The sequence below is a fragment of the Falco naumanni genome, chromosome 2, assembly GCF_017639655.2.
Source record: "Falco naumanni isolate bFalNau1 chromosome 2, bFalNau1.pat, whole genome shotgun sequence".
Classification (NCBI taxonomy): domain Eukaryota; kingdom Metazoa; phylum Chordata; class Aves; order Falconiformes; family Falconidae; genus Falco; species Falco naumanni.
The window spans coordinates 108,563,902-108,581,122 of NC_054055.1; the positions used below are offsets into that span (position 1 = coordinate 108,563,902).

At 42.9% G+C, this 17,221-nt stretch overlaps 1 protein-coding gene across 1 annotated transcript; it reads left to right on the top strand.

Annotated features, from left to right (window-relative positions):
• Positions 1-8,173: 8,173 nt before the first annotated feature.
• On the top strand, positions 8,174-14,652 carry HSPA13 (heat shock protein family A (Hsp70) member 13). Its single transcript, XM_040582896.1, has 5 exons — positions 8,174-8,268; positions 9,421-9,761; positions 10,682-10,895; positions 11,513-11,680; positions 13,789-14,652. The coding sequence occupies exons 1-5, from the start codon at positions 8,244-8,246 to the stop codon at positions 14,457-14,459; spliced, it is 1,419 nt and encodes a 472-aa protein (XP_040438830.1). The 5' UTR covers positions 8,174-8,243; the 3' UTR covers positions 14,460-14,652.
• The last annotated feature ends 2,569 nt before the right edge of the window (positions 14,653-17,221 follow it).

Consider the following 17,221-nt stretch of genomic DNA (forward strand, 5'->3'; position numbering starts at 1 on the left):
GTCAGATTTTAGGGCCACACAATTCAAAACTAAAATATATAATACAGCATTCTTACCCACACACAGAAATCAGAATGAAGACATGGAATTGCAATGAATTAGTAGCCCTCAGTGACTGCAGGTAACAGTCAACTCAATGTTAGTTTATAAGAGATCTACTGTAAAAAAATCAAATTACCAAAGAGGCTTAACTATTTGGCTCCCAATCATATCACATACCCTTTGGAACTATCCAGACATGCCATATTTTCCCTATATTGAGCCAGAATGTGTAATTCAACTTCAAAATCTGCATATTACTAACTTTATCCATACACAGCATGATATACAACTATTCTTTTGTTTTACATGAATGTAATAGCAACAAGGATGCAGACAGATCTTTCACTTTGGATTATTTATTACCACGGAAATTGTAAAACCTTTCTTTACCATTTATTTTTGTTTATATTGCTGGTATGCGTATGGCAGGTATTGTAGATGTGTAGCAGTTGCCTAATTGTATCGGTTTTCAGTAGCACATCGTTATATATCTGCATCTATCCTAAGCTCTTCTGTCATGCCTAACTGCTTCTCAAAATTAAAGCATGGAAGATGGTTACTGTAGCGTACAGCAGCCAGAGAAGAACAGGTAGCATGTTGTGTTGCTCCTCGGATCCTTTTCAGCAAAGTGAGGGTGAAGTGTTGATGTTGCATGATATGAACTGAATCTATGTCTCCTTGTGAGAGGACAGCTATTGTGTGAGCAAACAGGTAAAGGGGGAAAAAAAGGAGTAAGTTTGTTGTTCCTGCAGCTGAAGCTGTCAAAGTCCTTAGGAAAGGGAAAATCTGAAAGAATTGACAACTGTCAGCTCTGCTCACTTCGGGATGACTGACAGCAAGAAAAGAGCTATTACACCGAGATGGGAAACATTTGGGGCTTCTCCAGAACGTATGAAGAGATACATTCTCTGTCCCAACAGTTCATCAGAAATTAATACACTTCTATTACATCTTTCTGAGGTTGCAAAATCCCTCCCTCACACTGCTGTTTAATTGGAATTATTGGTACTGGGGGAACACCTCAGCATGCTGGCAGCCCCAGCCCTTGTTGTGCTATGTGCTAAGAACAGGAAAAAACCAAAAGCAGTCCTGCCCAGTGAGATTGTTTGCACATAGTCAGAAATGTTTCTTAGAAGCATAACATAAACATACAGTTGCATTTTATCAGTATTTTATATTCAGTAAAAATATTCTGAAGCTTAAGGGCTCAGTGCCCACAGATATGCTGGCACACAGATTTCACAAATCTTGTAAAGTCTGTTACTGTGCTGGTGTGTGCATATGCAATAGCCAATTTTTCAAATAGGCAAAAGCATGCACTTGCATATCTGAGCAGCAGGACTGAGCCAAAAGCATGGCAATGAATTATTGGCTGCAAGAAGGTATTGATGCAGTCCAGCAGACCTACACACAGCACAATCATTCAAGAACCAGAGAGGAAGCTGGCACTTATTGTGATTGCACAGACTCATTTCTGCTTCCGTGGATGGATCATTTTCCATAGCAGTGCACACTTCTTCAGGAACAGCTCTAACTTTACAGTATCTGCTTCCAACAAACTTCTCTCCAGGCTAAACAGACACTTGCTACTCGCATGACAGTGCATGGGGGAGTGATGCTGAGAAAAGAAGACACGCTGTGGCTAACATCTTTGCTTGTCTTGTAAGCGTAATCTGACTAATGTCGGAATGATTCCATCAACATTGTCAGAAATAGGTTTAAGAGCCCTCCAGGTACGTTGCAATCCTTGGCACCGGCAGACTAATGTGAAGTGGATGCCAACTGACCAGAGGTTCTGAGAAGGTACGAAGCAACACTAAGGACCTTGACTTAGGCTGATGACACTGAGTTTTCTTCTGTGTTCTCAACATTTATTTCCCTATTTCAGATGAACTAGAGAATGGAAGAGGCATTGTGGGATACTGATTTAATGTATTGCACTCAGAAATAAAACCAAAGTAAGTTTGCATAATACTGGATGAGCTTGTTCACATATTAGTTGTGTTTGAACTAAATCTCTGTGAATCTTTACACAATAATAACCCTGGTTCCTGCAGGACAGATATGTATTACAAAGATCATTAAAAATTGCCACTACCACTTTGCTCAAACAGCAATTATAAATGAGGACATTTGTTTCCCATCAAATCTTTGCTGACCCGTTTTAATACAGATTCCTTTCCTTAAAAGAATGGAAGAAGGCTGATGTTGTCGTGAGCTCTCTGGAATGGTGTTTGAGACATCTTGCTTCAGACTGTGTTTGCCCTCCAAGCTTGTTGTATATTGACTTGCTGAGTCCCTGAATTTCTGTGTTGCCCTGCTTCAAACTATGTAAAGAGGAATGCATGCTCTTACCTATTATTTCTCCTGTATACTTGGATTAGAAGTACTTTGGGCCAGGGGCTAGCTCTTCTATGAACATAGCTCCTGGAGTAACATAACACTACCTGCCAGTGATAATGGAAACAGATCTGTGTCAGTGGAAAGATTCACTGTAAAGGCCCAAACGTTCTTATCCAATGTACAAACCTGCTGAAGTACTGTAGGTGACACCTTCAGGAAAAAATCAAGTGTAAAATAAATACTCTGATACTTTAGCCTCTGTACCCACAAAAAAAAAAAAGCAGGACTTTTCTCTAACCACACATACTGCCAAACCTCTTCTCCTTTACCTGGGGAGCTTGCTGTTAAAGCAGCTATATTTGAGTGCATTCCTCTGTTTATCCTTTTGTTGTCATTTGTAATAGACAAAACTGACAAGCCTGACTGACATCTGTATGGATTTCATATACATAGCAACAACATGAATGAGAAAATGGCCTCCTGGGAGACTGCTGGGACTCTTGTTCATTATCATTATCACTGTCATGATTCATGTAGATGGTAAGACTCCCAGCTGTATTATCCTCTTTGTGCACTAGGATGCACTTTGCAGCATCTTGTCACCAAACAGTTGTACCAATAATCAGTTTTCCTGTCACCCTCGGAGTTACTGCGGTGTTGTTCTCCCTGATTCCACATAGGACACTGAGCTGAGCAGAAGGTAGATGATGTGCTCCAGACATCTGCACAAATTCAAGCCAGGACATGATTCAGCCCCACTAACCCAGGCTGCTGTGTCTGGGGAGAATTCAGCTAATCTTACAGCTGCCGTTCAGCCGTTGGCCTTGCAACACCTACCCAAAGTGGCACTATGGTGAAGCAGGAAAAGAAACCAGACCAGTGTCAAAACTGCTTTGTCTCTTCAATTAAAGGTGTCTGCCTTTTTTTTTTTTTTTTTTCTGCCCCACACCACAGCAAACTGTACCAGTGTGCAGACCAACTGAAATTCAAGTAGAGAAGGGGAAGAGAGACCTGTGAAAATCTCATTTCTCTTCCAGACTGTTTTTCCTGGACATCTACGGGGTTACATTCACCGCAACTGTACTCATGAAAGGGGAAATAGTAATTTCATTGTTAACCTCAAAATGATTTCATGAGGGTTCAGTGAAATGGGTATGTTAAGGCAATTAAACTGTAATGAAAAATGAGGCACCGTTTTCATGACTTACGCCTTTACAAGAATTTGGATAACGATTGCAAAAGGTTAACACACTTTGTATGAATCTGCAGGTATCTGTCAAAGACCAAAAGCAGTGTGAGGATGCAGCGCTGCATGGCAGGGACATCTGCTGGAAGCTTCTCACAGTCGTCTCAGGCTTCGTGGCTCAGCTCTCTGGGGCTACTAAACCTTGGAGCAGCCTGAGCTGCTCCCACTGCCTCCAGCTGGGGAGCGGGTTTCTGGCTAACAAAGAATTCATCGTGCACCTGTCTGGCAATGGTCAGTCAGCCACTCAACAGGAGCCAGAAATCTTGAAGCTATATGCTGGAATTTAAATGGAAACTTTTGCATCTAAACTGAAGGTTCTACTTCTCTTGCAATTGCCTGATATTGAACTGGCTGTCAGAGAAGACTGGGCACTAGTGAAATCTTTCCCAACTGTATACAGCAGGAGAAGATCAATGTTTTAATTAGGGAAAGGAAATATCAGTGAAGTTCTCTGTACATTTGACAATGCGGTTGCACTAAGGCTAAGAATCACAGAATGGTTTGGGTTGGAAGGGACCTTAAAGATGATCTCGTTCCAGCCTACCTGCCGTGAACCTACTTTCACCTAAGTTAAAACTGAAAATGAGTTTTCAGATTTTAGCATCTAAATAAATTGCCTTCTTTCTCATAGAGACATTGAATACATTCTCCACCTAAGAAGTGGATCCAAATCCCTCTCCCCTTTCCTCCTTCACAACAGGAAAACACAGTTTGATCACACTGGGATGCTGGGATCACACTGTGCTTTGACCATATCCCAGCACCCTCTGTTAGTTTTAGACATCGGCTTGAAAAGACTGAGATGGTGCAGAAAGCACTCACTCAGCAAACCCTAGAAAGATGAGGCCCTGTTTTGTATGATGGCAGAAAAGAGGATGTTTTGCAAGTTCCCTTTTCTCTAAGTGCGAGGATACAGCTGATGCAAAGCATTCTACAAATGAAAATGAGCTGTATTTGATTCCACGCATACTGAATGCTTGAACTGTGTTTAGCACATCACAGGTCTATGTTTTGAGCGATACTCCCCAGTGTAGCAGTTTTTTTCCTGCAGACACCAGTTCACATCTGATGGGAGACTGTTTTAGAGCCAGCCTCTGCTCTTACATTGTAAGAACAAGTCTCTCCCTCAAGCTACTTGCAGACAAAACCATGTTTACCTCAACCTATCAAAGCACCAGGGGAAAACAACAGCCCCTTGAAGGAAATTAATCCCCTCAACTGGTTTGAAATGTTATAAACAGTTTACTACCAGAGTGAATAGATGAATGAATAAGGACAAACAAGCATGTGGCCCAGACCCTTGCAGGGAGTTAGCTGCATGCCCACCTTCCACTCAGTTCTGCGGTGGGTGAGAGCTGAGGTCCTGGTGGGTGGTGGCCAAGGGCTGGCTGATGCTGCACAGCCAACACAGACCCAGCAGCCAAACCAGCAGATAGGAATATATCTGTTCAGCCCTAATAGCCCACGTCACCACAGCACCTCGCTTACCCTCATGCAGCTACAGCCAGTGAAGCTTTACCGCAATGAAGGGCTTTTTCGAAGGGGTTGTTATGGGTCTGAACTTGCACTGCCCACCCTCAGGCGAGGATGCTCAACATGGCAGTACGTGCCTTGCCTGCTGTTACAGGAAGTGGCTAAAGCATGTTGTTTCAGGGAAAAAAAAAAACAAACCAGCCTTCCAGTGTCTGCCCCTAACTACATTTATGTATTCCCCACGCGGCAGCCTGTGGGGCAGGGGCGACCCACGGTTTTCCCTTCTCAGCCAAATAAGCCTCTCCCCTCTATTGACCAATATATTTCATTATTCTGTGCAAAATCAAGCTATTTTCTCCAGAAACACTGAATGTTACCTTGTGCTCCTGAACAACTTGCCCCTGGGTATAGCACCCCAAAAAAACAAAGGCATGCTCTCACTAGGATTAGTTCTGCCAGTTTTGCAGATGCAAGATGAGTCTGGCATCTCTGTGCAGAGTCCAGGAGTATCCATGAGCAGGTCCTGATAGGTCATGGAGAAGATGTGGGGAAAAAACTGGGCACTTCTGGACTTCACCTGAGCATGGGTGCTGAAGATCACATGTTTCCTTCAAAAGACTACAGAGTATGCACGGTGGATCCGATCTTCAAACTTCATCAAAGCCAAAAAGAGCTACAGGGAGAAAGGTGCTTCTGAAGAAGTTTCTGGTATTATATACCTTTGCTGCAGGGCAGAAAGCGTGCTGAGATGCTCTCCTTGATTTGACTCCCAGGCAGGTGGCCCGTGCTGTGTAATTCTGCGGGGAACAGCCAGGCCTCCAGGGAGTAAGAGTCAGGTGGGGAGACAGGCCTTGAGTGATACATTGAATTCATGAAGCACCTTCGCTTTGAAGAGATAGAATGGAAGCTATACAGGAAAGGGCATTTTAATTCTGTCCTTCAGCAGATCACCAAGTGATCCCACTATCTTTCCAAGTTTTAACCTCAAGGACAAAAAACAGAGCTTGGCCTAACCTTTAGAAAAAGGGTTTGCTTCAGTATTTTTTAAAAAACATGCCTACGTATCTACATTCCACAATGTGATGTTTCAGATGGTTCCTATGTACTAAAGCGTCAGGGTGCTATTAACTATCAAAAATGATGAGCAAAATTCAGATTAATTGTATGTCCTGTTTAGCATAAACCTTTCTTTTTCTCCTCACCACCCACTGACATTTGCATAAAATACAAAGTGCTTGCTCTGGAGTTATACAAGCAAAGAAATACTGTAAACAATGATTACAAGTTTCCCCCCACTTAAATAACTTCAGAATAAGTACAATTACAATGGTCCCACTTCAAGACAATTAAAGTATCCAACTCCTATGTATAGAAAAGAAATGAGTTAGAAACATAATTAGAAAACAGTCAGATCATGAGTCATTAAGAAAGCTGAATGGCTTAACATTCTCTTCCCTTACCAAGGAATTTCCACTTTCTCATGCAGAGAATGAACCACATCACTGTTAACTACGTTAACCATAAATGGAGAATGCTTGCATATTTTACTGTTAAGTTAAAGTGGTGCTGCGTTTTGCATATAGAAGCAGCTTACAAGAAGTAAGCTCCTGGGAATTACTTTTGGGTTGTGTCTTTCCATCACTTAGGAGAAACAGATGCTAGAGATGGTAACTACAATAGAATTTAGTCTAACCTTTCTTCCACTATGCTATTTGTGTACCAACTATTCATTTATGATCATTTTCTATTTAAAAATATCTCATTTATACTGCATTAAGGAAACACCAGATTCTCACAATTTCTGCCTGAGATAGAAACCTGATCTGCAAGAACCTGAAAATCCGTTACTCCCTAGGAGAGCAGTGCTTAGCAGAGGAACAGGTGATAAGAAGCAAAACCGCATGGTACTTCACATTTTATTTCTTGGATTAATAACTACTTATTCTCCTCCAGGATGTGTTTGAGGGGCAGGTTTCATCTGCATTCTCCTTACTTGACTAGATGTTAAGTAGGCAACAAGGAAATCTCCCCTCACCATTGATATAAAGAGGTAAAAGCTGCCGTGGCTGTCTCACTGTTGAACCATTGCATTCAAAGAGCACTGTGAAGTTGCAAAAATGCACCAGAGCACTTCAGGGAGAGAAGACGAAGTTTTTACATGGGAGATTGTAACCTTGGTGCAGGACACCCTGCTGCTCTCTCCAGAGACAGGGTAAGAGAGCAGATGAAATCCAAGTACCCTGCTGCAGTGTAATGTGTTGGGCCAAAACCCCTTCCCAGGTCCCAGATGGTCTCGGTCTGCCATGAGAACTGGCACCGAGAGGAAACGTGAAGCCCCTGAGGAAGGGCTTTCCTTGTGGGTGCCCACAGCCATTTCACCACGGCACCCGGCGCTGTTCCAGAAGGCCGTGGCCGCAGTAGCCCCACGTTGTGTGATAGTTGGGGCCATCGCTTCACTTTCTGCCCCAGGGCTGACAGGGCAGCTGCCCATTTCGCCTTAGCTAAAGGCTGTGGAAGACGAATGCCAGTAATAACCATAAAAAAGAAATAACAATTGCTATAATTATTTTTAAAGGCCAAAGAGTTCTAACGTGCGCTGGTTTCGGCAGTGCCAGACCTACGGTCTCTAACGCCTCACGCCGGCAGCAGGGTGCTGGGGAGGGGGGGGGGCGGGGGGCGGTGACTGCAGCGGCGCCTGCCCGGGCCGGCCCCCGCGCCACGCCCCTGCCCGGTACCCCGGCTCACCACCAGCCCGTGCCGCAGGCCAGGAGCAGGCTGGAGACGGGCGGGAAGCCGGGCGCCATTACAGCCCCAGGCCGCCGCAGCGGCGCCCAGCGCGCCCCACACAGCGAAGGCAGCCGCCCGGGCCGAACTACCGCTCCCAGCAGCCACCGCGGCGCTGGTGGCGCATGCGCCTGGCGAGGTGCCGCGCATCCTCCCTCCCTCCCTCCCTCCCTCCCTGCGCCGCCCCGCCCCTGCTTGCCGGACGCCTCTTCCCTCAGCCCATTGGCTGGTGCCCGCCGGGAGCTGTGGTTTTCCCGCCGCCACGTGTGAGGGGGCGGCCCGGTCCCGGCGTGCCGCGCGGCCCGGCCCGGAAGCAGCCGTTAGCAACCGGCGGCCGGCGCTGCTGCGGGCGGCCATGGCCGGGCAGTTGGCGGTGCTGGGTGAGCGCGGGCGGCGGCCTAGGGGCCCGGTCCGCCCCTTGGGCTGCTGCGGGGATGTGGTGACCAGGGGGCGGGTAGGCGGTGGGGCCGGGAGAGCGCGGGCGAGCGGCCGCCCCGCCGGTGGCGGCACCCGTCTGGCAGGGCCCGGGTGCCTGTTGTCACCTCTCTTGGGGCGGTGGGCGCCGGCCGCCAGCGCCTGGGTTCGCTGGGGCTCTCGCAGTCTCTGCCGGCGGCTTTTCAGGCTGGCGCGGCGGCGGCGTTCGCTGCTCGGAAAGCCGGGGCGTGCGGTGGCGTGTTGCTGAGAAACGCCTTAGAAGATTTTCGGCCAGAAGTAAAAGTGCTCTTTCTCGCTATTCCGTTTGAAGCGTAGTTGTGACCACCCTTCCTTGCTGGCAAAAAGTTTGCCCAGTCTTCGAAATTTAACCTATTTAGATGTCTCTCAGATTTTGCATGTTGGTGCGTGGTTTTCCACTTCCAAGGCATTGCTTTTAGGTAGACTTCTTGGTTTCTTGCTTTGTCGATTATATGTAAAACTAGAAAAACACAAACAACCCGACAAAACCAAAAACCCTGTTCTGCACTTAAACTAGTCTACCCCTTGGTTTCAAAGCACAGAAGAGATTGAGAGGTGTGGGAAGATGCTCTTTGGGGGCTGTGACTGAAATTGGAGTTAGCATGTCTTGCATCTCCTTATTTTTAGACTTCCATTGAAGTTGGATGAGATGTTTGAGTTGGGATTCTGTTAGTTCAGTGTGATTCTGTGCAGCCTCATTAACTAGATGTCCCTCAGGGGTTATTCATAGGCAATTCCTCCCAAAATACCAGTTCGCCTATATTTTTGAAAGACCTTGCAGAAAGAAAAAGAATCACAAGGTGGTGATAGTTTGCCTTTGCTGTGCCTCTTGGGCATTTAAAAATCATTTTAGTGTTTTGTGCCTAAGATTTTTGACTCTTCTGACCACTTTTTATTGAATTAAGAGACCTGAATTTGCTGGTGCCCTTTTTGAAAACTAAGGAAGTAGCTGAACAGGCTTTAGACCCTGAAATAAAACTGCATGAGGTTTAGTGTATAATACTGTGTAATTTGCATTGATTTCGAAGTTCGCAGCAGTAGGTATTCTAACTCTCACTTTTTAAAAATCTGTGTTTCAGGTTCGGCTATTCTGGCTCTCTGGTTAGCTGGCTATCTAGCACAGCAATATTTACCAATGCCTACACCGAAAGTAATTGGCATTGACCTTGGCACAACTTACTGCTCTGTTGGTGTCTTTCTTCCTGGAACAGGGCAGGTGAAGGTTATTGCAGATGAAAATGGGCACAACAGCATACCAAGTATAGTCTCATTCACAGACAGAGGTGTGTATGTAGGATATGATGGCCTAGAACTGGCTGATTCAAATCCTCAGAACACCATATATGATGCAAAACGATTCATTGGCAAAATCTTTACTTCAGAAGAACTAGAAAGTGAAAGTAGCAGGTATCCCTTTAAGGTAAGTAGCCATCTCAACTCAGTTCTCTCCAAGCAGTAAGCTATAGGATGCTTGAAACATGTAGTAGGTGACCAGCTTGTCAGACCTTGAGTCATTTGGCTAAATCTGATATGCTTGAAAACTGTAAGAGGTATCCAGAGAAGGGGGAGGAAATGGTTGTAGAAGTTCTGTTCCTCTGTGTGAGAGCTGATAGTAATTTTCCAGAGGACTCTGTCTTATACTGTGGAATGTGTTTCTGCATAAACTTCCATCTACTTCTATAAAAGTATAAATTTCAACTTGAAATTCCAACTGAAACTTGACTTCTTTTATAATATTCTAAAAAAAAAAAGTCATGTCTTCTCTATCCCAGTGCATTTTTCCCCTAGTATTTTTCTAGTGCTTACTCGACCAGCAGCAGATCTTGAAAGCTGTTTTTTAAAAAAAGTATTGCGTTAGTTTAGCATAGTGCAGTATTTGCTGAAAAGAGACAAATTCTCAGGTACTGCATTCGATCTTTGCTTTCTTTCCTTGTTAAGAGAAGCTGTTCCAGTACCAACCTGTTTACTTCTTTTCAGAAAGAACCACATGTGGGAAGCTTTATCAGCTGGCTAGACCTAGTTGTTAAAAAGCATTACTTTTATCTCTGAGTGTGGTATTGAAGATTACTACGCAGTTGCTAGGTCTTAACTTTTTTTTTTATAATGTCTTACCTGTGCATAGTGGGTGTCACTACTTTGGGTACACTCACACCCCTTAAGTAGCATGTTTTATATAATACTTGTGATCAAGGAACAAAAGTGATTTAGGAAGTGGCAAAAGCACATTCATGTTTTTCCAGAATAAACAGACTATGCAAATAAAACACTTAGCAGGAGCAGGGTGGGACAGCATAAGAAAAAGACTTCTTACCTCTGAGTTGTGTTGCTTTTTCCTCCTAGATTTTCAACAACAATGGATCAGCTGAATTTTCTGTGATGACTAATAAAACATTTCGTATCACTCCAGAGCACATTGGCTCTCAGCTGCTACTGAAATTGAAAGGAATGGCAGAAGACTCTCTTGGCATCCCCGTTTCAAAGGCGGTCATCTCTGTGCCAGCAGAGTTTGATGAAAGGCAACGGGAATCTACCATTAAGGCAGCTAACCTTGCAGGTGATGTCTTTTTATTCCAGTGTTTTTGTGGGAGACTTTTAGGTCTATTTCACTCACAGCAAAGTCTTTGGGGAGGTGATAGAAAACCTTAGAATGGATATTACTTAGTTTTTTTACAGACCATTGACAATTGTGAGGAGCAGCAGAGACCTCTTGGGTAATGACAGGTGCAGCTACTAATGCATAGATTGCTAGAACAACTAAGTTTTACTTCAGGCACAACAATGGTTTTAGTATTCTTTAAATAGAGAGTTTTTACAGAGTACCTTTGGACAGTAATTTAAGGAGAAACAGAACATGTGAAATAAGTCTCCTTAGCAAGGTTTTCCTGGAAGAAATGTGTTTGAGCAAATCATCATACATTACTTTGCCCTGATGCTGAAGCAGTGCTACTTTAGTAGTACTTACCTTAAATAAGGAAAAGAGTTCATTGAGTATTACTGCTTAGAAGACTATTTTCTTTAGATCTCATGTTTTACTTAGGGTAAATTTGATGGGGGGGAAAAAAACAACCCACAAACCAAAACCACCCGGCTAATGGCAAATGTCATTATGATGTGAGAGCTGCAGGTTTGTGAAGTGTACTGACTGTTGCTTTGTATCTTTGCTCTTTGTAGGGCTGCAGATTTTGCGAGTAATCAATGAACCCACAGCTGCAGCTATGGCTTATGGGCTCCACAAAGCTGATGTGTTTAATGTGCTGGTGGTGGATTTGGGTGGAGGAACTTTGGATGTGTCTCTGTTGAACAAGCAGGGAGGGATGTTCCTCACACGAGCCATGGCAGGTGAGAAAAATGCTTTCTTTTCTCAAGGAGGAGGGGGGAAAGGAAAGGTACACCTTAAGTCACTGTTAGAGAGGCTTTTTTTAAAACAGAATGTGTTCCCAGCTGCCTTTCATGCAAAATTAGGTTTGTGACTGGTGTCAGAGATTAAGATAATGTTGTGGTTTAACTCCAGCTGGCAATCGAGCACCATGCAGCTGCTTGCTCCCTCCCCCCTCCCAACCTGGAGGGATGGGGAGAATTGGAAAGGAATGTGAAACTCAAGGGTTGAGATAAGAACAATTTAATAATTTAAACAGAATAAAAAGGAAAGAACAGCACTAACAATAATAATAACAGTTACAATGGAAAGGTGGGGAGAAGGATAAAATCCAAAGGAAAAGGGAGAAAGGAAAACAAGTGATGCATAGTATAACTACTCACCACCCGCTGGCCAATGCCCAGCCAGCCCCCAAGCAATGATCCCCCAGCCCCAGCCAACCCCCCAAGTTTATATAACACCAAGCATGATGTCCCGTGGTATGGAATACCTCTTTGGCTGGTTTGTGTCAGCTGTCCTGGCTGCGTCCCTTCCCAGTTTCCCGTGCCCCTTCAGCCCTTTCGCTGGCAGGGCCTGAGAAACCCAAAAGTCCTTGACTTAGTGTAAACATTACCCAGCAACAACTAAAACCATCAATGCGTGATCAGCATTGTTCTCACATCGCAGCCAAAGCACAGCACTGTACCAGCTACTAAGAAGAAAGTTAATTCCATCCCAGCTGAAACCAGGACAGATAAGCTTACAGGCTTTGGTTGACTGAAAGGAGTAAGTTGTGGCTTCCTTTTATCTGTGACTGTTAACTTTTGTGCCCACTAGTAAAGTGCTGGTGAGTATTAGAATTACTTTGACTGGACTTTTGGAGTCTGGGAGTGTTACAGATCTTTCTATTGCCATTGTCCAAGCTGGAAATACTTGCCAAATCATTGACAAGTGCCTTAGAACTTCCTCGCCTTGTGTTTGGCTCCACCTCAGTTGGGCAGGGCTTGGGAACTGTTAACCCAGAGGTAAGTGTTGTGATATGTATGTGCCAGAGTGTTTAATCACCTGACAAAGAGTTCTGGCAGCAATGTTTGGTAAAACTGTAGTGAATATGCAACTGCTTTTCAGATTACCCGGATTCAGACAGTTCTGAGGTGCAGTGCTAACTGTCTGCGTTGCCTTCAGTCAACAGTTCTGGATGTGAGCTGCCGTGCAGTCCAGTAAGGGCAGAACAGTAAAAAATACTCCAGCAGCTTCATTCTGATTTATCTCGACAGAGGTTCACTAGGTGAATTCCTGTTTTCAGTCAAAACAAAATGGTGGAAACTCTTGAGAGTATTGTTCAACACAGGTGAAAATCTGCAGGGCGTGTTTTTCACTATTGAATGGAAAGCATGAACAATTGTTGGAAAGGTTTTGAAAACATGGTGCAAAAATAATCTTTCAGTTGAGGTTGGCTGTATATTATACTTTTTTCCCCTTTCTTTCTGAAGGCTAATACGAGATACACTTGTTAACAGAGCTTGATGTTCACTGCTTGCATTTTATCATTTCCTTCTGCTTTCAGCAGGGTTTATATATATACTTCAGTACCATGTAGCTTTTTGTGTGGGTGCATGAAGATGTTGAATAACTTGAAACTGTTAGTACAATAATCCAAATAAAGCTGTACTGCAGGCAGAGAGAGAAATTTGAAACTGGGAATTTTACCTGGAAAAACAATTTGCTGTGAGACATTGCACTTCAGTTACAGGGTTCCAGCTAGAAATGTATCAGTGTTTTCTTCTATAGAGAGTACCTCTGAGTTAACAACCACTGCTTTTTTTTTTAGTTCCAGGGAGAAAATGTTAAGGAAGGTGGATTCTGAAATAGTTGTTAAATAAAACCCTGGAAATTACTATCCATCATGTGTTTTCCAGCGGACAACAGTTACCTCTACTCTTGCAGTGCTGTGAGCTCTTGGCTGTGCTTATGGTCCTATTATCACTGCTCTGGCCCCTTGAACACAGTCTCCCAGTAAAAAAGACAGTGTGTGCTGCTTTCTGAAGCTTTGAAGGTGATGTGTGTGATGTCTTCTATTCTGATCTTTCAGGTAACAACAAACTTGGAGGACAGGATTTTAATCAGAGGTTGATGCTGTATTTGTATGATCAGCTCCGTCAAACATATGGTTCTCTGCCAACAAGAAAAGAAGAAATACATCGCCTCAGACAGGCTGTGGAAGCAGTTAAATTAAATCTGACTGTTCATGAGGCAGCTACACTAAGGTTGTTGTTGACTATGCCAGAAAGGAAACTTACAAAAGAACTTCCAGAAAGTGAGGTAAAACCAGACACTATGCTAAAAGGCAAGCCTTCACAAAAAACACAAGATCTGAAAAACTTTGGAGACACTTCAAAAGTAGAGAACAACTTTGTCAAAGTTGTGTTTGAAATGGAAATCTCTAGGAAGCTATTTGAGATGTTAAATGAGGATCTTTTTCAGAAGATTCTTGTGCCCATTGAACAAGTTTTGAAGGAAGGCCACCTGCACAAAGCAGAAGTGGATGAAGTCGTGCTAGTTGGAGGTTCTACCCGGATTCCTCAAATACGCAAAGTTATTCAGGATTTCTTTGGAAAGGAACCTAACACCTCTGTAGATCCTGATCTAGCAGTTGTAACGGGCGTGGCTATCCAAGCAGGAATTGTTGGTGGGTCCTGGCCTCTTCAAGTCAGTGCTATAGAAATTCCTAACAAGCATTTACGGAAGACTAATTTTAACTGAAAAGAAACTCTTCCCCAATGCATTCCATCTCTCCACAAGTGTACTCTGATGGTGTATACCTGTCTGACTGGCAGTGGAGCCTAATTATAGCTGTATTATACTTCTTTTTAAATCTATTCCAGTTTGGTGTTGCTGTACGCATAACTGTTAAAGTTAGATGTTATTTTAAAGGTACAAGTAATTTTTGAAGTTCTGAAGTGTCCTGTATTTGCTTGTAGATTGGACTGTGGATGAAAATGCTAGTGATGACGCACCCATGTTTTCTTGCTAAATTTTATTAGCAAATCCTGAAGAGGTGTATGTTTAAAATACAAAGGGCATGTCACCAAAGGTTAGGGATAATGTGGTGTGGTACTGTAGATGTTGCCAGGTCCAATGTGTTTACTTCGAAAGAATGTGAAACAGTGTTAACGCACATAGCACTAGCAGTGTTCAGTTTAAATGTATTTATTACATTGAGTCATTTGAGCATTTAAACACCTTTCTAAAAGGCATGATGCAGCTTGAATGAGATTTAACACATTCACTTGATTCTTCTGCTGTTCATAACAGCATAATGGTATTACTGAGGCTATACGGCAAATTGTCTCATGTTTCAGCCGAACTATATTAAAACTTGTCCCTTGCTAATGTAGAGTTACTCAGTGTGTCTCCAAGGGCTTATTACTTCCTGATCTGGTTTTGATGGTTAACATAAGGTGTTGCTGTCATACCACTGATGTTCTCCACAGAGAACAAGGGCATATTGCCAGTTATTTATACCTCCCCCGCCTTATTTGAAAACTGCAGTAATTTTACGTGTCTTAAAGCCACACCTGTATATCTTTCCTTGAATCTGACCAACATGAATTTCATTCTGTATCTGCAAGCATGTGATGTCTTACCCCTGGAGTACCCAAAACCATGCTGTTCTCAGGGAGGAAGTGTGGGACAGAAGGGACCGCCTGGATGAAGTCTAGTTCCTGTAGTCCTAGTGCATGAAAATTCACCCAACTACTTCGTACTTCTTAGCTCGTATCTCTGGTTTAAGTTTTGTCATACCCTCACTCTAAACTGAATGTGGACCAGAGACTGTAGCTGTTCTTTTGGGCAGGAAGCAGTGTGTGTAACTCTGGATTTGAGGTGGAACTTCTTAGGACTTCATTTCAGGCAAATAGTTTGCTACACAGCTATCTGGCAAATGCATGAGGAGACAAAAATTAATGACCTGAAGGAAAAAAAAATATTGGTGACGTTCTGCTCTCTTTGGAATGTGAAATCAGTATCTAAAGGTGGGTTGAATTCTTTTATCTGTGCAGAAGTTTCTCCAATGAAAACACTTTATTCCGCTAAGACTGGCTTCATCATCTATCAACCCAGTCTTAGTCGGGTAAGCTCTAGTGACAGGTGGTTCTATGCATTTTCTTGTATTCTCCGGAATAATTTTGTTTGCATTAAGCTTGCCATGATAAAGCATGGGGCTTAAATTTATTACTTAATCTATGACTCTATTAAAGTAGGCTTATTATTCTCCTGGCGGTAGGCCTGACTTACGGTACTGCCAAAGATCAATTGTGCTGATTCAGCTGTTTGCATAGCTATTGTCTAAAGGTATCTTTGAAGTAATCCAATTATAAACATCTTGAATTGGATCATAGTTCCATACAACCATTCTGTCAGCATTGTTTAACTTCAATTCCCAAAATACTACCAACTAATTTCCTCTATTAAACCAAAGGGACTTCTTTTTTGAGGATATTTTTTTTTCTCTTTGTAACATCTTTGAAAGTGACCCTGTCTAAGTCTGTATGGAACTCCAGGAACTACATCTGCATTGAAACAAGTGCCTCTTCAGTGAAATCGTGGCTTAATATGCCAAGATATGGTACGGTTCTCGTACGCAGTTGCTATTTGGGGCAGATGTAAGCATGTATTCAACGTATATTCCAGTGTCTTTGGAGTCATTGTGGCCTTTCCTTCTGCCCTGCTGTAAATTTCATCTCAAAGTCTACTGGAGTTACAGTAGATCTTTAGTCTTCATTTTTTTAATGCACTGTGTAAAATGAGAAGACCTGTATAAAAATAGAACCGTATCACAGTGAAGTTTAAACTACTAGAGGCTTTTTGCAGTTTTGGGACTGCAGGTAGGAGTGTGGGGAGTAACTTGAAACTTAAAACTCTCAGTGCAAATAAATGAAGTACTTTTTTTCTTTCATATACTCCTTCACTTGGAGGAGTTAAATCTCCTTCAGTGTTAATCTGTCAATTGTAAGGGAAGGGCAAGTTGTTTATCTTAAATATTTCGCAAAAAGGTTATTTATTCAGATTTCTATGCACATTATTTTTTTAGTAGAAAAAAGGCTGCACATTGGGTATTTCACAATGCATCTGTATTTATTAAGTAACTTTTATGAATTCCGCCATAAAGTTATTTATTTTGTATCTTTTCATTTTAATACTGTATTTTGGCACAAACTGTTGGATTTTAAGATGTCCACTGTACTAAGTGGGTATTTCCTGCTGTGCACATGTACTGCTTACCAGAAGTCTCTCTTTAAATTGATATTTGAAGGCTGAAATCTTCCTGCAGTCCTTGAAATCTGAGTGTGGTTGCCTGTGGTGGTGGGTCTGTAACAAATTTATTTAGCTAAAGCTTGTTTCATGAGTTAAAATTCTGAAAGTATAAATGTCTCACCAGTTGTATGTTCCTGAATTGTTTCCAAGTGCAGATGTTGAAATGCATTTTATAAATAACATTTTAGAATATTTTTAATAAAAGCAAT